The sequence below is a fragment of the Acartia tonsa genome, chromosome 8, assembly GCF_053477335.1.
Source record: "Acartia tonsa isolate MP-2025a chromosome 8, ASM5347733v1, whole genome shotgun sequence".
In the NCBI taxonomy this organism is placed as follows: domain Eukaryota; kingdom Metazoa; phylum Arthropoda; class Copepoda; order Calanoida; family Acartiidae; genus Acartia; species Acartia tonsa.
The window spans coordinates 8,846,405-8,869,472 of NC_137267.1; the positions used below are offsets into that span (position 1 = coordinate 8,846,405).

At 33.1% G+C, this 23,068-nt stretch overlaps 2 protein-coding genes across 2 annotated transcripts; both read left to right on the plus strand.

Moving 5' to 3' along the window:
- Positions 1–55: 55 nt before the first annotated feature.
- On the plus strand, positions 56–6,034 carry LOC145325933 (uncharacterized). Its single transcript, XM_080168954.1, has 5 exons — positions 56–362; positions 1,356–1,466; positions 3,161–3,306; positions 3,581–3,637; positions 5,374–6,034. The coding sequence occupies exons 1-5, from the start codon at positions 209–211 to the stop codon at positions 5,509–5,511; spliced, it is 606 nt and encodes a 201-aa protein (XP_080025080.1). The 5' UTR covers positions 56–208; the 3' UTR covers positions 5,512–6,034.
- A 4,745-nt stretch (positions 6,035–10,779) lies between these two features.
- On the plus strand, positions 10,780–17,359 carry LOC145325935 (ganglioside GM2 activator-like). The gene is made up of 8 exons (XM_080168956.1): positions 10,780–10,919; positions 11,735–11,787; positions 12,239–12,341; positions 12,840–12,906; positions 13,622–13,676; positions 15,234–15,320; positions 15,901–15,951; positions 17,137–17,359. Exons 1-8 carry the CDS (start codon positions 10,855–10,857, stop codon positions 17,229–17,231), a joined length of 576 nt encoding a protein of 191 aa, XP_080025082.1. The 5' UTR covers positions 10,780–10,854; the 3' UTR covers positions 17,232–17,359.
- Positions 17,360–23,068: the final 5,709 nt, after the last annotated feature.

Sequence of the window (23,068 nt, forward strand, 5' to 3'; positions counted from 1 at the left end):
AATCGTTACCAGAATGTCCGTACGTCCATTTTCAACATGTTGATTTTTTTACTTTTTTCACAACAAATTTTTATCTGATGTAATAATTCGATTGATCTGATCCGGTTAGCGAGATCCTTTGGTACAGACAGACAAACAGACATCCTGTTACTTTATTATAATGATTACTGATTATTAAAAACAGACAACCTCATACATTGTGGAATTTATGTGCGAATTGAACTTGTTGCTGTATCCCTTTGAGCCACAAATATGCTATGTTAATCTGACCGCTAATGCTGTTATACCTTCCATGGTTAATATCACTCAAGCTCGGGCCATTATTTCTGACGTCACCTTTCAAACTTATGTCCTACAATTGAGTAAGTAAAATTGTCTAAGATTATATTACAATTAGGGTTGGGCCGGATATCCGGCTATTTTCACTATTCGGCCAGATACCGGATATTGAAACTATGCGAATACGGGATATCCGGCTATCCAGTAATTTGCCTGATATCCAGATATTTCTAATGCCGGCCAAAAAAGTATCCGGCCTAACCCTAATCAAAATACTATATATTAGAGCTCCTTTTTTAAAACTACTCTTTATCAGTATTTTTATATTAATTTTCTCTACCTGTTTCTATCCTTAGTACATCTTGATTTTTGTTAGATTTATCACTTTCGACCTTTTTTTTTACTTCTTTAGCTTCTTCTTTTGTTTGTATTTAAACAATAATGCCTTAGATTTCCCCCCCGTTTGCTTTATTTAACAATAATTGTATCAAGTCAAAATAAATAAAATGGTTTGACATTAAACAAGGATGACAACATCCATAAAAGCGAAGCCCTGAAACGATATGACAGACGAACATTAACTCTTGTAGAGTGTCAGAACTAAATAAGTAGATTATTATTGCATAAGTATGAACAAAATTGTAAGTAAATTTGTAACAAAACTGCATAAATACATGATACTTTTATGGACATACTGACATTTTTAGGACATGTTTATTGAGATGCTTCGCTCATAATATTGTACATAATTGTTATTGGAATCAGTAATCCAAAAATCAGATCAATCGGATGATTTTATGACTTAAAAAAGGTTGTTAAAAAAGTAAAAAAACATGTTTAAAATGGACGTACGGACATTCTGGTAAGGATTATAGAGTTGCTACGATTTCTAAATCGTACCTAACTACTACAGGAATCATCATGCAAAGTTTGAACTCGATAGGACAATTCTAACATGCCTAAATTAACTTAAATTAACTAAATAAAAAACTTACGAACGGACGGACTGATGGACTGACCGACTCTGATTATAGAAAAGCTTCGCTGTTAAAAATGATAATTGTTTTACTTTTTAGAATCCGTAAATATCCTGGAGTCAGATATCCAAGGTGATTCCATCATCATTGCGTTCAGAATGGATCAGTACATATCACCAATGGTTCTCAGTACCTACCTACCCATAATGAGTACGAGTTTTCAAAAAGCTTTTCTATTTTTTTTGTTTTTGAATATAGTAAAGTGTTTTAATAAATTCTGATAATAAAAAAATGATGACACACCCGTTTAACCAAAATCAAAAAGGAATGTGAGAATTAGGAAGGTCTAGTAAAAGGGTGTTATTTTAGTTTCAGGGGACTGTGTCCACCCCCTAAATGCCCACCCTCTACATAACACTCTAAATTAAAGAAAAGTAAAAAAAGGCGTTCTTTAATTTTTTACAACCTGCTTATATTTAGGTAAGGTGGGGGGAGGGGGGTTAAATATTTACCCTCAAAACCAGGGGCGTCCAAGCTTTTTATTTTTTGGGGGGGGGGGTAAAATTTTTTTAAGGGGGGGGTAATTCGTTTTGGGGGGGGGTAAAATGGCCGCAAATTTGTTTTACCCCCCCCAAAATTTTTACCCCGGGGGTAAAATTTGCTTTGGGGGGGTAATTACCCCCCCTGAAATCTGTTGGCAGGGGTAAAATTTGTTTACCCCCCCCCAAAATTTACCCCCGGGGTAAAATTTTTTGGGGGGATAATCGCCCCATTACACCCCCCCCCCTTGGACGTCTATGCTCAAAACCCTTCTTGGGTGCTTAAAGGGTTTGTATCAACAGGATGTAGTCTCTCTAGGGGGTGTATAGGAGAGAGATACACCACCTAATCTGTACACCTCTGTGTTTTGGTATTGACTTTTTAAAAACACATGATTATAGACTGTCATTTATGCATACACCAGAGCAAATTGAAAAACATATAATTTTATGATCATAATTATAGGTGCAATTTTAATGCAGTTTACTGAGTTTGTTTCTACCTAACCTAATTATAATCTTATCTTTTTATTTTATTATTGTGTATTTATAAAGAATTTTTGTACAAATTATAAAAAAAACAAGGATGACAACATCCATAAAAGCGAAGCACAGAAACGATAGGACAAACGGACATTAACACAGTTTGTATAGTGTCAGAACTGAATTATCAGAATATAAAAGTATAAGAATCGAAGCAAAATTGTAAGTAATTTTGTTGAAAAACTGCAAGATACAGGATAATATTTATGGACATACTTACATTTTTAGGATTTGATTATATAGTTGCTTCGCGTATAATATTGTACTTTGTTGTCCCAGGAATGAGTATATCAAAAATTTGATCAATCTCATAATTAGATCACATAAAGTTTGTTATTAAAAAAGTAAAAAATTCAACATGTTTAAAATGGACGTATGGACATTCTGGTGATGATTATAGAGTTGCAACGCTTTCTAGATCGTACCTAACTACTACAGGAATCACCAGGCAAAGTTTAAAATCAATAGGACAATTATAACATGCCTAAATTAACGAAAAAAGCTATCCGTTCAGGGCGGACGGACCGACCAACCATAATTATAGAAAAGCTTCGCCCCTCTCCGTTTTTAATTTTAGTTTAAAAAATACAAAAAATTTTAGGGGGGGGGGTAATTATTTTCTAGGGACGATTTCTCTTCGGAGGATGGTGGTACCCCCCCTTAAAATAGTTACAAACCTTCCCGGGACCTATGAGAAACTACCCTGATAGATTGAACTCGATCGGTTCAGTGGTTAGCGAGATCCTTTGGTACAGACAAACAGATAGACAAACACACATCCTGTTACTTTATTATAAGGATAAATATTATTTTCTGTTTCAGTATTGTTGGTGATTACCCAGTTCACGACCTACCTGGGCTCTGAATATTTTGAGTCTAACCTGGCAGTGAACTCAACAGTCCTCATGACAGTGGCCTCCCTCTTTGTTTCAGATCTGTCCGGACTACCTAAGACTAACTACATCAAGGTTGGTCTTTACTTATTTTAAGTGCTGGATATAAGTTTCAATTAATATCTATTGTTGGGTTTCTAAATTTTATAATTCTATACACCTCTTTCAAAAGGAAAAAAGAAAAGACTTTTAGAAAACAAAAACATTCAAAAAATAAGTCAGAAAAGTCAATATAGTTTATTTAGAAACAAAATCTATAAATTTAAAGTTCAATGAGTTTAAGTCTATATATGTTCACAATAACAATAATAATAAAACCCAAGATTATTATATAATGATATTTTTTTAGTTGCATGAATATTGGATGACTCTCTCTTTTACATATCCTTTCTTCATCATAGTCCAGGTGGGAATTTTTTTTCTTTTTCTTCTTGTACTAACAGTTATGCCCCTAGAGGCCTCTAGGGACACTTGAGGATAATTTTTTGATTTCAGTTTTAAAAAGGAAAAAAATAATAAAAATTGGAAAGGGTGATTTTTTCAAGCGGCGATTTCTCTTGGGAGGGCACACTAAAACAAAAAAGTTTTAAACCTTCCCAGGACCTATGAGAAGCTCCCCTGTACCCATATCGGTTCAGTGGTTAGCGGGATTCTTCGGTACAGACAGACACACAGACAGAGATCCCTTTATTAATAAGGACAAACAATCATCCTGGTACTTAATTTTGTACTAGCGGTTTCGCCCTTAGCCTCTAGGGGCTTTGCCCCAAAAGGTTTGATCAAACCAATTTTTCGTAATTTAGATTTAAAAATAAAAAAAATATAATTTTTCTTTGGGGGGGGGGAATTTTTTTTTTTTTGGGGGGGGGAAGGTATTCGACCCGAATATTTTAATTTTAGTTTTGAAAAGAAATTTTTTTGGGGGGGGAAGGAGTATTGTTCAGTTTTGGGGGGGTTGGGGTTGTCCCCCCCCCCAAAAAAAATAGTTATAAACCTTCCTGGGACCTATGAGAAGCTACCCTGTAAAGGAGAACCCGATCGGTTCAGCGGTTAGCGAGATCCTTCGCTACAAACAAACAGACAGACAAACAAACAGACAAACAGACAAACAAACAGACAGACGGACATCGTTCTTCTTTTTATTATAGAAGATTTTGTAGTCAAATAACAATATTAAATTGCAGAGAGAGAAAGGAAACAAAGGTCTGTTTATTACAATAATCTCCAAAGTTTTATAATAACGTTTTCTTATTCGTTGGTTTAACAACTTTGGGGACTTTAGTGAATTTTGATCGGTTAGCTCATGAGGTTAAGTATTCAAACGTTTCAACTACTAATTGTAATCTACGAAAGGATTAATTTTGTGGATCATCAATGGAAATGTACATAGATTTATCGGACATTGTCTTATCCCTGGTCGAATTTGCAATCATGAAGTCTTGTATTTTGTGCTTTAAAATGGGGCAATTTTGACCTACTTTAGAGGCCGGACAGAAGTAAAAAACTATCTTTAAAACATGATTCTAAAAAAACGGAAAAATAATTAATGTATGTTTTTAATTATAATATCCAGTAATAATTTATTTATGTTTAATTTAAAGTCAAATGCATTGATATTTAGATTAAATTGGGTAAATGAAATAAGTAAAACATATTACGTTTTCAAAATAAATATAAATTAAGTTTTAATATTTAATGTGACAAAAAACAAGGATTAGTAGATTATTTTCAAGCAGCTACGCCCCTAGAGGCATATATGAGCTTTTAGGGGAAGAGGGAGGGGGGGGGGGGATAGGAAATGTCTACTTTAATTTTAGTTTTAAACGTAAAAAGTATAATATTTTTTTGGGATTATTGAGTTTACCTCTCTCAAAAAATCATCTGATTTTATAAGAAGCTTATCTGTAAAGGTGAGCCTTGTAGGTTCAGCAGTTAGCGAGATACTTTACAACACCTACACAGGACATACTGAAAACATCGAATTACAGAAAATTTACCACGAATATTAATACTAGTTTTGTCATCCTGAACCTTCAGTTCCTCTTGGCTAACAACCTCGTTATACACTTATGATTTTTTACTTTAATATCCACGGAAAGCTGTCTATAATACGATACAATTCTTAAATATTTTATTTTTTAGGAAATAATTTGCAGGCTTGTGGTAAAGAATAAGAAATTTGTGAATATGATGGAACTTTTGGTCAGAATTATTCTCCCCTTGGCTTACATTATATTCAACATTTATTATTTTACCACTCCTTTACGTCTCACCGCATGAGGAAATTATTTTCTCGTATTCATTCGAATCCGGTGGATAGGAACCGGTTCTCATCCATACGAAAAAACTATGTCTAGCATCGTGTTATATCCAGCTTTCTACGAATATAGAAATGTACAATCATAAGATTAAAACCACTTTTTTAGCCTGTGCCTTCGGCACCTCGGGGCTAAAAAAACTAGTTTTAATCTCATAATTGTACATTCTATATCCGCGGAAAGCCGTTTATAATACGATGCGAGAAATAACTATTCCAGAATGGCTTCGAAACCGATTAATATCCGGTGGATAAGAACGAGTTCTCAGCCACACTAAAAAATAAATATCCTTTTTTCTACGAATATTAGAATGTGCAATCACATTATTAAACCAGTTTTATTAGCCCATGCATTCAGCATCTCGGGACTAACAAAACTGGTTTTAATCTTATAACTGTACATTTTTATATCCTCGGAAAGCTTTTTATGATACGATGCGATAAATAACTATTATTGTTTCAAAAATATAGATATTCTTTATTTTATTGTTTCTATTTCTAAATAAATAAATATAAAATCTTTCTTAACACACAAAGTATGTTCCATAAAACTTATGATCCCTTACAATGTCTGTATGTCTGTATGTCTGTCTGTAATGCCTTACATGTAATACTTGTTTTTTTCCGCTGATAGCTGTTAAAAGCGAAGCATCTTCATAACAGATCTATAGTGTAGATGTATATACAGACAACTACCTCCCTTCATTTTCAAAGACCTCTTTCGTCTGGTTCTAAATTATTTTCTGCTACTTGGCTGTGTTAATATAAGTGACATCATTGGTTGATTTTCAATGACCCAATAGGAAGGTTGCACAAGACCGTTGCTATGGGGATATACAGTTATTTAACCCTTTCTCTTTCTAGTGTTTTACTTTAATATCTACATGATAAAATCTTAAAAGTATTTCCTTAAACAGTATCCTGTATTCAAGCAGTTTTGAAACAAATTTACTTACAATATTGTATAGACTTTTACTTTTATAATCATCTTATTATTAACAGTTTTTACACTTAAACAAGTGTTAATGTTTGATTATCCTGCCGTTTTGCAGCTTCGCTTTAGGTATTTTGTCATCCTTGTTTTAATATTAATAGGTTTAAATTTATATTAATGAATAACCATATGCATTTTTTAAACTGAAAACGTGATTAAAACAAATAAAAATTGATTAAAGTATATCCGAATTTTTGTGCACATTTATACTGTATATAGTTGAAACTAAAAATTCTTTAGAAAAATATTATCTTCATTACTTTGCTTTGATATAAGTAATAGTTAAGTAAAGATTTAAATATAAGGATCTAGTACACGGTAAAATTTTCCTAGTAGCGATTATCTCAAAAAAATCTATGAGCTTTAAGGCTGCTATAGCCACCAAACAGCTGAATGTACATGGCATGCCCGCACACTGTTTGAAGCGGCATAAGAAGGCATATAAATTACAAAGACCACAAAGTGTGTTTTAAATCAGCATGTGATCTCATAAAAATGAGGGAGATGAAAGGAGAAGTGGGAAAGAAAACCCCTAAAAAAGAGATGGATAATCCCTCATTTTTATGACGTCACATGCAGATTTATAACACACTTTGGTCTTTGTCATATAAATAATCTGGAACAGTTAAGATCCAATGATTCACAAGGTAAGCTTCATTAATAGTTATTTCTCGCATCGTATCATAAATGGCTTTCCGCGGATATAGAATGTACAATTACGAGATCAAAACTAGGTTTTTTAGCCCCGAGGTGCCAAAAGGCACCGGCTAAAAAACTGGTTTTAATCTTATGATTGTACATTTTTATATTCGTAGAAAGCTCGATATAATACGATGCGAGACATAGTTTTTTCGTATGGATGAGAACCGGTTCCTATCCACCGGATTCAAATGAATACGAGAAAAACCTTTAAAGTTCTAAGATTTTTGGAGATCGTTACCAGGATTATTTTACTGGTAACTGTACTTACATCTGCAAAGGACTCGTCCCCCCCCCCTCCCCCTCCCTAAAATACAATGGTGGAGCAAAATTTATCCTAATTGTAGAGATAATCGTTACCAGGAATATTATTTTACTGTGAACTAAACTTTATCCAAATATTGCTTACCTCTGAAAAGCAACCCCTCCCCCTGTAAAATACAGGGCATCTAGAAGCTAGGGGTGGAGCCACTAGTTTATCATTAAACCAGCACAAATTTACTCATACGCTAGTTTTAAAATTATTTCAAGCTCATCTATTAATTAATAAAAAGCTTAATTGTTTGGATTACATTTTTTGAAAGTTTTCTGCAAATTTGTTGCATGCTATGTTGATATTAATTAACCTCATTTAACAACCTTGCTTGCTGTTTGTACTGTTCAATTTTTTTTGAAAGAAAATGTATTATAAACTAAGCAAATAATTGTATGGGAGCAACGCAAATATATAGCTTATGTTTGCATTTGTATATGTTTTATAGAAAAAAAGAAAGTTTTGACACATTATCTAAGAACTCTAGAATTTATAATCTATATACAGTTTCTTTCAGCATTCAACAAACAAACTTACAATTTTGCATTACTAGTTATTTGTTTTTTAACATTAAATTAGAGTTTATATGGCTTAAGATCGGCGGCTTGCAATATGGTTTGCCAGGAAGGGGGGGGGGGTGTACTCAAATTTTACCTGAAAATTTAACACCCTTCTTCCGATTTTTTACATCGCACTGAAGAAACCAATATTTAGAGGGGTGTAAGCTTTAGGGGGTTGTATTATAGAGAGAGATGCATACACTTTCAAGGGGGGGGGGGGTAATGGGGCGATTAACCCCCCCCCCCCTTAAAAAATTTTACCCCCCCCCAAAACAAAGAGCTTGGACGTCTATGGAGAGAGGGGTGTACATTTATTAAAAGACTTACATTTGTGTGGTTAAAAAACTAGATGAATAGATTTTTGTCAAGGGGTCTAGAGGGGTGTTGGGGGGTGAACCACTCCTTCTGTATTTTTCAGGGGTGGTGAATACACCTTACTACATCCCCTTCTACTTGAGATTTTCTAAATTATCACTGTATAACAGTTTTATACATTAATTTATTTTATCTTATTGTTGTTTAACTTATTCTACTTCTGGATAAAATTTCAGTGACATAAAATCAATAATTATATAATTGTATTCAAATTTTAAAAGATAAACTTTGACCTTCAATAGTACAAAAACATAATTTATTTAACATCAAATAAATTCTTTGTTAAATCTTCTTCAAATTCTTATTCTTTCAGAGTAAATTTTGCATATTTTTAGCTTGGAAATCTTTTTGCGTAAGGGTAAAAAGCTCTGCAAAGTTTCCGAAAAAATGTGCCGTGTGACGTCAATAGATCCATCTATTTTTAAGGTGTTTCTTTTCCCACTTCTCCTCTAATACTTCATTTTTATGACGTCACACTGCTCATTTTTTAGGACACAAAAAGATTTTCATGCTAAAAACATGCAAATTTTTCGCTGTAAGACTAAAAATCTAAAGATTTATTTAAAATGGATTTAATAACAAAGAATTAATTTGATGTTAAATAAATATTTTTTTTGTACAATAAAAGGTCAAGATTCAAGTTTTAACGGAAGAATGGATCAACAATTATAATCATTTCAATAAAAAAAGCTTTAATTGATTTAAAAGCATTGTTATAAAAATTGTTTTACGAATATGTTACACAGAGGAATTTTATTTTTTTTCATGAGTCAGAACCAAATTTATTAAGATAGTTCCAATATATCATTTTATTTTATTTTCATTTTTAATGTCATATAAAAAGCATGTTTGATAAAAAACAAGAGATAAGAATTTAATAACGTAATTCAATCACATGTATAACTATTTTTTTCTCAATTTAGGATAGATGGAAGTAAATAATTAGTTATATATATATCAGTTGATTTATTGAAAACTAGTGGCACTTTAAAAGTTAAAAAAAAATAATACGTAACTTTTCTATGTTGCGATCAAGTCTCTTCGTAAAAATTCAATATTTTTTGTGATTTTATTTTTGGAGGGTGGTGGTACCCTCCCCCAAAATAGTTATAACCTTCTTGGGACCTATGAGAAGCTATCTTTTTTGGTTAGCGAGATCCTTCGTCACAAACAAACAAACAGACAGACAGACATTGGTCTACTTTGTATCATAGATTGATTGCTCATGTTCAACTGTAACCAAAAACTAAATTAATTTGAAGAAAAAAAAATATTTGGTGATTTTTAGCTGATTTTTTGTTTTAGGGGGTAACGTTTCCTAGTAGCAACTTCCTTTTTATCTGCCACCCTAATGTAATTTTAGATTTATTTCGTTTGTTAGCTATAGCTTATTGGTAGGTAATTATGCTTTAATTAAATTTTGAAATGTTTGATTGGGTTGGACAATCCATATTTTCTATACATTGTTGTTACTTTGTTTACCTAGGAATAGGGGAAGGTATAGTGCAACATATCCTTATTCAGTCTGTATTTTGAAATTTTGGGGAACTATATTGACAACAAATACTGTTATTCACTAATTATTGTAATATCAAATAAGACACAAAGCAGTAAGTTTGGACCAGAAACTTTTTTGGCTGGATACCGGCATTAGAAATCAGCCAGATATCCATTATCCGGATAGTTTCAATATCCATTATCCAGTCGGATGTTGAAAATGGCCGGATATCTGGTATGTAATAACACAAAGCCATTTAAAAACTAGTAGACTATGAAGCACAAATAACATAAGTACAGTGGGGTTGCATTCAAGGTGATCAAATGCTAAATCCAAGTTTTGACTATGCTGAATCACTAAGGGAACTACAGTAGACCATTCTTAGAAGTTAAGGTGTCTATAGAAAGTTATTGGCATAACAACGAGAAACTCTAAAGGACTTATGGTCTATCTCTCATCCAGCTTCCATCTGAAGGTCGAAAGTGACATTAATACAAGGGTAACCTTGAAAGCATCCCTCTTTATAAAGTACAAATTCAGTAATGACTCAGGGGTAGATTTTCTAACAATAAATTCGACAAAAAATCACGAAACCTTTTAAAGATTTAACAAAAAATCATGAAACAAAGTGTTTAATTTGACTGAAGAGGAGTGGGTAAGAAGAGGAAGAAAAGGGGAAGGGGGTTGTGGGGAAATTTTCCATTTAGAATTGTTTGTCAAAATATCATTCCCTTGTCCCTGGTAATGACTAAGATTTTATTTGTCACATATTTACCCCTGTCTATCCTATTCTTATCACTAAAGTTATAGTATAAAGAGTGGTCAAGGATTTCATTTACGCAGTCATAAATCTCATAATCAACAAGGATGAAGTCCTTTGTTTGTGTTCTCTCTCTTGTTGCCATTTCATCTGCTTCTATCCTTCCAATTAAGTAAGTTTTTAAAATAAAGCTTCCCTTTAAGAAACAATATATTATTACTTGGATGTTGCACTAGGTTTTCATGCACTCTGATAAAGTGATGCTCACAGCTGGCTAAGATAACGATACTCCCCATCCACCCTCTTTACCCGATTCCGACAAATTTTCCTCTGTATCTGTATTCAAATGTATTTAAGGCAATTTTTTTTATGAAAATTAAGAATAAAAATATTAAGATTAATGCATTTTTTTAAAATTTTTATCATGAGAAGTCAAAATTTCAGAATTTATTGTTATCTAAGTTAATTTTTTAAAACTAGAGTAAGCAATTTTTAATCTATAATCATGATCGGTTCGTCCGTATGTCCGTCCGTGACGGATAGCTTTTTTGTTAATATAGACATGTTAGAATTATCCTATCGATTTCAAACTTTGCATGGTGATTCCTTTAGTAGTTAGATACGATTCAGAAAGCGTAGCAACTTAATAGTCATTACCAAAATGTCCTTATGTATTTAAACATGTTGCTTTTTTACTTTTTTTACTTCAAATTTTTGTATGTTAGAATTACCCGATTCATCTAATTTTTGGAATACTGATTCTTATTACAACAAGGTACAATGTTATAAACGAAGCGTCTCTATTATCCTGCATGAAGCAGTTTTTCAACTTTACATACAATTTTGCTTCGACTCTCATACATTTATATTCTGATTATTCAATTCTGACACTCTACAAGTGTTAATATCCGTTTGTCCTACCGTTTCAGTGCTTCGCTTTTATGGAGGTTGTCATCCTTGTTTTAATAAAGCCCAAAATTTGTTTAGATTGAAAGGAGCTGGAAAACACACCCCACAGCTGAGAGAAGTCAGTCAGTGTGGTAAGACTTTCCTAGTATTCATTCGAATCCGGTGGATAGGAACCGGCTCTCATCCATACGAAAAAACTATGTCTATCATCGTATTATATCCAGTTTTCTACGAATATAGAAATGTGCAATCATAAGATTAAAACCAGTTTTTTTAGCCGATGCCTTCGGCACCACGGGCTAAAAAAACTGGTTTTAATCTCATAATTGTACATTCTATATCCGCGGAAAGCCGTTTATAATACGATGAAAGAAATAACTATTAAACAATGTGTCCTAACTTTTGTCATTTTGTTTTAACCGTGATTTGAAATATAAAACTAGATATTTTAGAGAAAATTACAAGTATCTTCATGTAAATCTCTCTAATATTGCTCCAAATTGACCAAATTGGACAGTTAAGGTGCCTAAACTATCTACATTCAATGGACGCGCATCAACCTTACTAAATATTTTTGTTTAGCTGGACATGAGAATGATGTGCTGCAAGTTTTACCTGGAAGCACCTCACCAGATGAAATCTGTATGCCAGGAACTTCTGCCATGGATCTCCACTCCAGAATGACGTCAGTACCATATTACTAAAAGCTTCATGTTTTAGAGATTTTCAATATTGCAAATAGGATCAAATTCGATACATAATTAATGCAGATTAAAATTATTTAATTTTCATTCTACAGACCAGGGATCTAAAGGGATACGACAATGGCCGATAATTGAAGTACATCCCTAATAATGATACACAAAATTACCCCTTCTGTAGATTCAAACTAGTGTTTGAAACGTTTGAAAGTAATAAACTAACCAATCAAAATTCACTGAAGTCCCCAAATTTGTTAAGCCACCGAATAAAAAAAAGTTATTATAAAACTTTGGGAACTACTGTAATAAACAGCCCATTGTCCTCTCTCTCTCTGAATACAGACTTTATCTTTAAAAAAACAGGAGTGAGAGAGAGAGAGAGAGAGAGAGAAGATAAAGAGTGATAGAGAGACAGATATATATAGAGAGAGACAGAGAGAGAGGAGGAATATGCCAAGTCTAATACTCATTTTTATTTTCAGTGAAGATCTTCCCAATGACCTGACCATTCAACTTGATCTTAAGAAATTGGACCCATTCCCCATGCATGTAAGTACAGAGATCAGAAGCACTGGAAAGTTTCATCTGTGATGTCATAAAAAATACGTCAAAATCGGGGTTTCCTTTCCCATTTCTCCTCTCGTCGTAGTGGGACACAGGGACTCAAAAATCAGCCATATGACGACACGAGGGAGATGAGAGGAGAAGTGGGAAAGAAAACCCATAAAAAAGACATTTTTATGACGTCATATGGCTGATTTTTAAGACACTTTGTCTCGCTACTTTTTTAGGGGTTTCCTTTCCCACTTCTCCTTTCATCCCTTCTTTTTAAACGTATTTTTATGACATCACACATGAAACTTTCTAGCGATTCAAGAGAACATTTACAATGAAATAAGAAATTTGAAAATTTAAAAGAAATAGCCATTTTGACGAGACTCGACAAAGTGTCTGATAAATTGAGCCGTGTGACGTCAATAGATAAATCTTTGTTTAAGGAATTGCTTTTCCCTTTTCAAATCTCATATCTCCCTTTTATGACGTCACACGGCTCATTTTGTTGGACACTTTGTCGAGTCTACATTTTGAATTTAAGAAAGTGCTATCTATTAGAACATTTCATAAATTTTTCCCCAGAAAATGTTAACTTTTCCTTGTGCTAAACTATACAAAAACTAGACTAAATAAATAGTTTATGAGATAAAGGGAAAAAATAACTTACTGATAATGATTACCACAAAATATTTCTAAAAAACAATTTAAGGTCCCCTGTTTGAATGGAGTTGGATCCTGTCCTTATGATATCTGTGGCATCATAGGTAATTCACAAAAACAAAGTTTCGGGTATAGTCCCTTTTGTGGCAACGCCTCTTAAGGGGCGTTTCGTCGTATTTTCATGGTAGCTTCCGACAGGTTATTTAAGGTTAAATTAGGTGATTGTCCCGCACGGTTGGCAATTGGCCCCGCAGGGGATAGAAATAGGGAAAAAGCTACTGAGAAAGGGCCTATACCCAAAGTTTTCATAGAAAAAATTTAGATTGTTTATTGATTTAATTTCATAAAAAAAGACAAAAATAATTGGAATTAATTGTATCATAAATGAATAAGAACATTGGAAGCTTTATTTAGTGTCTAAAAAAAAAATACCTCATACAATACAAATGACCAATGATAGGCCAAAACACAGACTAAATTACCAATGGCAGGCTAGTATACATTTTAATTGACCAATGGCAGGCCAGTATACATTTTAATTTACCAATGGTAGGCCAGAATACACTTTAATTAACAAAGGGTAGGCCAGTATACATTTTAATTGACCAATGGCAGGCCAGTATATTTTTTAATTTACCAATGGCAGGCAAGTATACATTTTAATTGACCAATGGTAGGCCAGTATAAATTTTAATTGACCAATCGTAGGCCAGTATATATTTTAATTGACCAATGGTAGGCCAGTATACATTTTAATTTACCAATGGCAGGCCAGTATACATTTAAATTGACCAATGGTAGGCCAGTATTAATTTTAATTAACAAATGGTAGGCCAGTATAAATTTTAATTGACGAATGGTAGACCAGTATACATTTTAATTGACCAATGGTAGTGCAGTATACATTTTAATTGACCAATGGTAGGCCAGTGTACATTTTAATTGACTAATGGTAGGCCAGTATACATTTTAATCGACCAATGGAAGGCTAGTATACATTTTAATTGACCAATGGTAGGCTAGTATACATTTTAATTGACTAATGGTAGGCCAGTATACATTTTAATTGACCAATGGTAGGCCAGCATACATTTTATCTTACCAATGGCAGGCTAGTATATATATTTTAATTGACCAATGGTAGGCCAGTATACATTTTAATTTACCAATGGCAGGCCAGTATACATTTTAATTGACCAATGGTAGGCCAGTATACATTTTAATTGACCAATGGTAGGCTAGTATACATTTTAATTGACCAATGGTAGGCCAGTATACATTTTAATTGACCAATGGCAGCCCAGTATACATTTCAATTTACCAATGATAGGCCAGTATAAATTTTAATTGACCAATGGCAGGCTAGTAAACATTTTAATTGACCAATGGTAGGCCAGTATACATTTTAATTTACCAATGGCAGGCTAGTATACATTTTAATTGAACAATGGTAGGCCAGTATACATTTTAATTTACCAATGGCAGGCAAGTATACATTTTAATTGACCAATAATAGGCCAGTACACATTTTAATTGACTAATGGTAGGCCAGTATACATTTTATCTTACCAATGGCAGGCTAGTATACATTTTAATTGACCAATGATAGGCCAGTATACATTTTAATTGACTAATGTTAGGCTAATGTTGTTTATATTTAGAAAACATGGCTGACACCTTTTGTCCATCATTCCCCGATTCTCAGCCATGTGGATGTCCCCTCCTGGCTGGTGACTTGATTCTTAATGGTGAGAATTTAATTATTGGTTGGGCTGGATATCCGACCGGATATCTGGCCATTTTCATTACCCGGCCAGATACCGGATATTGAAACTATCCGGATACAGGATATTCGGCTGATTTCTAATACTGGGTATGCGGTTATCCGGTAATGTGCCGGGTATCCGGAAACTTGCCGGATATTGGGCCATTTACAATATCCAGCTGGATACCGGATATCCGGCATTATAAATCGACCGGATATTAAGTATCTGGTATCCGGCAAAAAAAGGATCCGGCCCATTTCTAATTTAATTATTTTTTCCAGTATGGCTTCGTAACTGATTAATATTCGCTGGATTAGAACCAATTCTCAGCCATACTGAAAAATCATGTATAAATCGTATTATAAACAATTTTCCATGCATATTGAAATTAAAATAAATTGTATTAGCTCCGCCCTTTGTACCCATAGCATTGGGCTAACAAAATTATCCTTAAATAGCTTATTTGTAGTCCATAAGCAATATGAGGAAAACTGCCGACGGATGGCATATCGAGTTATAGAGTAGTTTTTAGCAGAATAAATGTATGATAATTGTATTTCAGGTCTTGAAATTCCAGTTCCTGACATGGGTAGCCTTGGTCTTTTCATGGCAGGTATAACATCAAGATTGATTGATTGATTGGCCATAGTTTCTTATATTAGTACTATCGGCTCCGCCCCCTAGAGGCCTCTAGTGGGACTTGAGGGGGGAGTTGAATCCCAAAACCCATTTTTTTTTAAAATTTAGATTGAACGGGAATGGAGGGGAGAGGGGGAGATGCCTCCCCCCCCAACAACTATATTTTTATTTTATTCTTTTAAAAATGAAAAACAACAAAATTTGTGGGGGGATATTTTTTTTCTAGGGGTGATTTCTCTTGGGAGGTTGGTGGTACACTCTCCCAAAATAGTTATAAACCTTCTCGGGACCTATGAGAAGCTACCCTGTTAAGTAGAACCCGATCGGTTCAGCGGTTAGCGAGATCCTTTGGTACAAACATACAAACACACAGACGAACATCCTGTTACTTTATGATAAGGATGGCAGGTGACCCAAATTATGTCCCCGTAATGAATGACACTCTAAGCAGACGAGCATGGGATTAAACTGTAAATTGTACTGGTACTCAAAGTTTTACTAAAACAATCATTATTTGATTTGAAAACTTAAGATACTTTTCTCGTATTCATTCGAATCCGGTGGATAGGAACCAGTTCTTATCCATACGAAAAAACTATGTTTAGCATCGTATTATATCTAGCTTTCTACGAATATAAAAATATACAATCATAAGATTAAAACCAATTTTTTTAGCCAGTGCCTTCGGCACCTTGGGGCTAAAAAAACTGGTTTTAATCTTAAAATTGTACATTCTATATCTGCGGAAAGCTGTTTATAATGCTATGCGAGAAATAACTATTATTGATCTCGCCTCTATTTTAATCCTTATATAAAAGTAACACGATGACTAGGAGTATGTCTGTCTGTGTTACAATAGTATCTCGCTCACCACTTGACCGATATAGTTTTCCTTTACAGTGAAGTATCTCATAGGTCCTGGAAAGGTCTATAACTATTTACCTACAAACTCCGAAGAAAAATTGCCCTGGAAAATACACCAAACAACCTTATTTACTTTTTTTTTAAGTTGAAGGTCACCTCTCCTTCCACTTTCTAGCAAGTGCCACTAGATGCCTTTAGAGGCGTATCCACTAGTATGGACATAAATGTATTACTAGAAAGTCACTATTGCATAGATGATTATTTTACATGAATTATAATTATAATTATTATGCAGGTGACTACGAAGCCACAGCCACTTTCTTCTCCGCTGCCAACCCCGACGTCTCTCTGGGATGTATCAACCTGCAGTTCGCCTTGAAGCAGTGCTAACTTATTTACAATAGTTATAGAGTAGCTGCGCTACTAAATGCTAATTTATAAAAAGTATATATATAAATTATGTAAAATTATATGTATTTTGTTATAAGACTGAATAAATATTGAAACAAATACAAAAATATTCATTGCATAAGTTATGATATGAAAGTACAAAGTACAATTTTGAGTTTTTTAGTTTGCTTCTCTTTTGAAAATGTTTATATGAATGGAGTCTTAGAAAATGCCATTTCTCGCGGATGTACGCGATTATGCGTCATGATGGAAGGGTGACTCAAATTTCAGCTATTTTCGCTATTAGATTACAATTTTTTGTTTTAAAAGACAAACGCGATGCTTGCAATTTAATTCGCTATAATATAAAGATAATTTTTTCTCAAATCTGGGATCTGAAACTTGCGTCACCCTTCCGGTATGACGAATATCCGCTACGACCGCGATAAATGGCATTATTTGGTTCACTATCGCGAAGCTTAGAGGAGGAAAAGTTAGAGAAAAGTTAAGGGAAGTTATCTAACTCTTCCCAAAGGGCTGGCACTTTGTCCCGACTTTGTATTGGGACTTTGAAATAACAGGAAGTAATATCATAATCAAAAACCAAGTTTGTCTCAAATCTGCATGATGAAATTAAAAAAAGATTTTTAAAAACATTGACTTTACAAAAAAAAAGGATTACGACAGAATTACACCGAGAAGCATAAAAATAAATGGATTGATATATTTTGATTTTTTTCTTTATTTTAGACACAACATTACAATATCAGTTTGATTTGTTGATACTATTATTGTATCTTTTGTATGCTTGGGTTTTTATTTGTTGTAGAATATAATCATCATCCTCAATGCATTTCATCTAAAAAAGATAATGTTAGTGATGTATAGAACAATGATGACAACATCCATAAAAGCGAAGCCCCGAAACCGTAGGACAAACGAACATTAACTCTTGCAGAACTGAATAAGCAGAATAATTAATCATTAATGAATAAGTGTAAGTAAATTTTATGCAAAACTTCTTAAATATAGGATACTATTTAAGGACATACTTACATTTTTAGGACTTAATTAGAGAGATGCTTAGCTTATAACATTGTACCTTGTTGTAATAGGAATCAGTATTCCAAAAATCAGATAAATCGGATAATTCTAACATACAAAAATTTGATGTCAAAAAAGTAAAAAATCCACTTGTTTAAATTGTACATACGGACATTTTGGTAATGACTATAGAGTTGCTACGCTTTCTTAATAGTACCTAACTACTACGGGAATCACTATGCAAAGTTTGACAACTCTAACTTAACGAAAAGAGCTATCCGTTACGGACGTACGGACGGATGGACGGACCGACCCTAATTATAGAAAAGCTTCGCTTTTTCTAATGAAAATAATGTTAGTTACAATAATGGGTATATTATTACTTGGATATTACAGATTTTCAGGAAGACGGTGAAAGTCGCTCAATGTGACGTCATAAAAATGAGGGATTAATCATCACTTTTTTAGGGGTTTTCTTTCCCACTTCTCCTCTCCTCATCTATCATTTTTGTGACGTCAGTTTTTTTGGGGCGACTTTCGGCGCCTTCCAACACCCCCCCCCCTCCAACTGGATGAACAAACTGGCCAATTATTATAAATCTTGATTAAGATGTACATACTAACAGTGTCTACACTTTTAAACCAATAATCTAATTTTACAACTTTATAATTTTGTTTCATTAGGAATGTACATAATAGTTTTCGTCCATTGCTCTGAAATTGTCTGCAATATTATGTATATTTAAAAGTTCTTCATTTATTTTAAAACTAGCTGTAAATTAAGAAGTACACTACAGACCTATCAATTCAAGGTGGAGTCTAAAAGGGTCCTGAATGTAATTTGGTCTATCTCAAAAAACGCAAACTCAGTAATGTGCGACATTTTTAATGAATTAAATTAATCAACTTTTTTTTAAAGAAAGCTTTTCTATTATCACTAAAAGTTTAGCTTTTGTATAGTTGAGGTTGGTCCGCCTTTCTGTTGGTAACAATTATCGCTTATTGTTAATAAAAATTCTTGCGTCCATGTACACTTTTTAATAACATTTTTTATGATACTTGTGTAAATAAAAAAAGCTTATAAATGGTCCGTTGGTTGATCTGTTCATAACGGATAGCTTTTATTGTCATTAGGAATTTTAGAGTTGTCTTATTGATTTCCAACGTAGTAGTAGGGTGCCTGTACGATATAAAAAGTCAACCAGAAATTCCAGAATTTCTGACCTCAAGTGAATCAAAGTCAATTTTCGCTTCCTTCACCCTTTTATTAACCAACCTTTGTTTTTAATTCTACTTAAAAATTTCAAACAGCTGTAATTTTTTTATTTTTGTAGCAAGAAGAACAATTTTTTTGCAGAAAATGTTTATCTTTAAGTAAATTTTATATTAGAAATATCAAAACATAAATTCTAGCGGCCGCAGCTGTACTTGGTAGCACCAAGCCGCCGCAGTCGGCGGAAAATGTTGGCGGATCTTTATGAAATTTTAATACATTATGTAGACATGTAAGAAAAGCTGGAACCTGAAATTGACTTGAACACCTGTATTTCATCTGAGGATGTATCACTAGAGGATAATTCAGTATTTTGGTAAGATAAAATGCTTTGTTTAAGTCACAAAAATATATTTGCTTTTTACCTGGATGAAATTTCCAGGTTTGCTGGCATCCTGTTCCCGCCAGGATGGAGATATTCAAAAAGTTTTAACTCTCAGTTATGTGTCATACCCATACTTATAAAAGTCATACTTATAAGTTAAGGGTTAACAGTCGGGCCCCTTTTCAGACCCTAATCTGTAGGAAGGGAGAGGGGGTGGCATGAACACCCTTGCTTTTATTTCAGCTCTTTTCAGAGCTAGAGTCCTAAAAAGAATTATGCAAGGCCACTGTTTAATAATGAATTTAGACTATAAGTCAGTCAAAGTATTTTTTTTATTTTTAAGGTAGAAAAGCAAATATTTAAGAAAATGTTTATCTTAATTATACTTATAATTCATATAGGGATTTACTAAAAGAAATATATTTAGTATCTTTGTAAGGTAAATTCTTTGTTTAAGTCTCTGGTATATGTTATATCCATATGTAATAAGTCACTTATTTATGGTTTTCAATTTTTTTTACACATGAAAAACTGAAGGGGGGGGGGGCATTTAATAACATAATAAAATTTCATTATGATCTGCCGTAGTTTACCTGATGACTGCGGCAGCTGGCAGCTGCCAAGTACAGCTGTGCCCGCCAAAATTTATGTTTTGAGATTTGTAATACAAAATTTACATAAAGATAACATTTTCTGAAGAAAAAAAATAGTTTTCTAGCTTCAAAATTTAGAAAATGGCAGCCTTTTAAAATTGTTTAATAAAAAAGGACCTAAAAACAAAGATTGTTAAATAAAAGGGTAAAGGAGGCTGAAATTGACTTTGACTCACTTTTAGTTGGAAATTTATTATTAAACAGGGAACATGCACAAATTTTCTTAGCTTTCTAGCTCTAATAGGAGCTGAGATAATAATAGGCGCAGCAAGGGGCCTTACTTTTAAGGGTTAAGGATGATAAGAACTAGGGTTGGGCCGGATATTTTTTTGGCCGGATACCGGATACCCGGCTGATTTTAAATGCCGGATATCCGGTAACCGGCCGGATATCCGGCCAACGCCGGATATCCGGCAAATATCCGGTTATCCGGCCAAATTACCGGATAACCGGCCAAATTACCAGATATTAAAGTAGTAAAACAAAAATTTCTTCAGAAATCTTATATAAATTTACATAAAGTTAAACTTATTCAGGAAAAATGTTCTTCTAGTTTCAATAATAAGAAAATTATAGCCATTTAAGATTTTAAAAAGCAGATTTTTTGGTGTAAAGTATAAAAAATTGTAGAGCCGGATATCCGGCCGGATAGTTTCAATATCCGGTATCCGGCCGGATATTAAAAATGGCCGGATATCCGGCCGGATATCTGGCCCAACCCTAATAAGAACAAAGGGTTATCATTATCAAGAAATGAAGAAATATGTGAAATAAGAAAAAGTTACTTGCCCTGTCATCTACAGATACCTTACAATGATGGAAAATTCAATTTTAATACCCTTATGTACTGAAGTTTTTAAAATCAGACCACAAAAGATACAATCGGGAAATGTGAAAAATATAAAAATAGCCAAAAAAACCTAATAAAGATTTAATCTAAAAATACTAAAATCGCTTAGATATTGAAAAAATAAAATTAATAGGAAATTTTAACATGTCTAGATTAACAATAAGAGCTGCTTGTAACGTACAAAAGTACAAACGTACAAACTGACATACAGACGTAAGGAGGGACTGATCCCAATTATAGAATGGCTTCGCTTTTAAAATTATCTATTTTACCTTTTCTTATCATAAAATTGTAAGTAATGTATCTATTAAATAACAAATTAGATGGTGGGTTAATTTCCCCCTTTTTGTTTGACTATAAGTAAGGCCCCCAGTCTTGTCTTTGTTTCCATGAAAAGGTAATAAAGTACATATTAATATTTTTAATAAAAAATGTTATTGCATAATAATAGTTAACCGAAATTCCGTATCATAATAAACAAATAATTTTGTCACTTATAATGTTTTTTTATTATATACTTCCTTTTTTTCATCTCTTTATTTATGAAAAATTTACGTTATTTCTTGTTGGGAAAATTTTAAAAAAATTGTTTTAATTAAAGCTTTTCTAAATTAAGATTTTATTTCATCAAAATTACCTACAGTTTAATTGAAAAAGAATAAGTAATAAATTAATAATTAAAAATGTTTTGATTGATTTTTTCATTTCAATTAAAACACCTTTTCTCCTTTTCCCACTGTTCTACATGCATAGTTTGAAATAGATAGAACAATAATGGACAGACGGAGCAATCTTAATTGTAGAAAAGCTTCGATTATAACAAGGATTTCATATTTAAACATGTGAAGCTTATTAAATTAGACTGCCTGATAAGCGAACTTTTTAAAACTAGGAATATTGTTGAGAAAAATATATATATTTTGACTTAAGTCCATGCTCCTAGCTAGTACCTCTAAAAAATACCTATTCTAATATGACTAAATCTAACCTAAAGTTTTAACTCTCAGTTATGTGTCATACCCATACTTATAAAAGTCATATCGATAAGTTAAGGGTTAACAGTCGGGCCCCTTTTCAGACCCTAATCGGTAGGAAGGGAGGGGGGGTGGCATGAACACCCTTGCTTTTATTTCAGCTCTTTTCAGAGCTAGAGTCCTAAAAAGAATTATGCAAGGCCACTAAACAGACGGAGCAATCTTAATTGTAGAAAAGCTTCGATTATATCAAGGATTTCATATTTAAACATGTGAAGCTTATTAAATTAGACTGCCTGATAAGCGAACTTTTTAAAACTAGGAATATTGTTGAGAAAAATATATATATTTTGACTTAAGTCCATGCTCCTAGCTAGTACCTCTTTAAATACCTATTTTAATATGACTAAATCTAACCTAACCTAAATTAATTGTTGTCCAATTAGGTTGTAGGATTTTATCTTATATTATAAAGCTTGATAATAGAAATTCTTTGTATTATAACATAATGCCTGACCTACAGTAAAACAATTATGACAACATCCATAAAAGAGAAGCTCCATAACAGTAGGACAAACGAACATAAACCCTTGAGTGTCAGAACTAAATAAGCAGAAGAATATAAATGTATATTTGTCAACAAAATTGTAGGCAAAACTGCTAAAATACAGACACTGTTTAAGGACATGCTTACATTTTTGGGACTTGATTTTGGAGA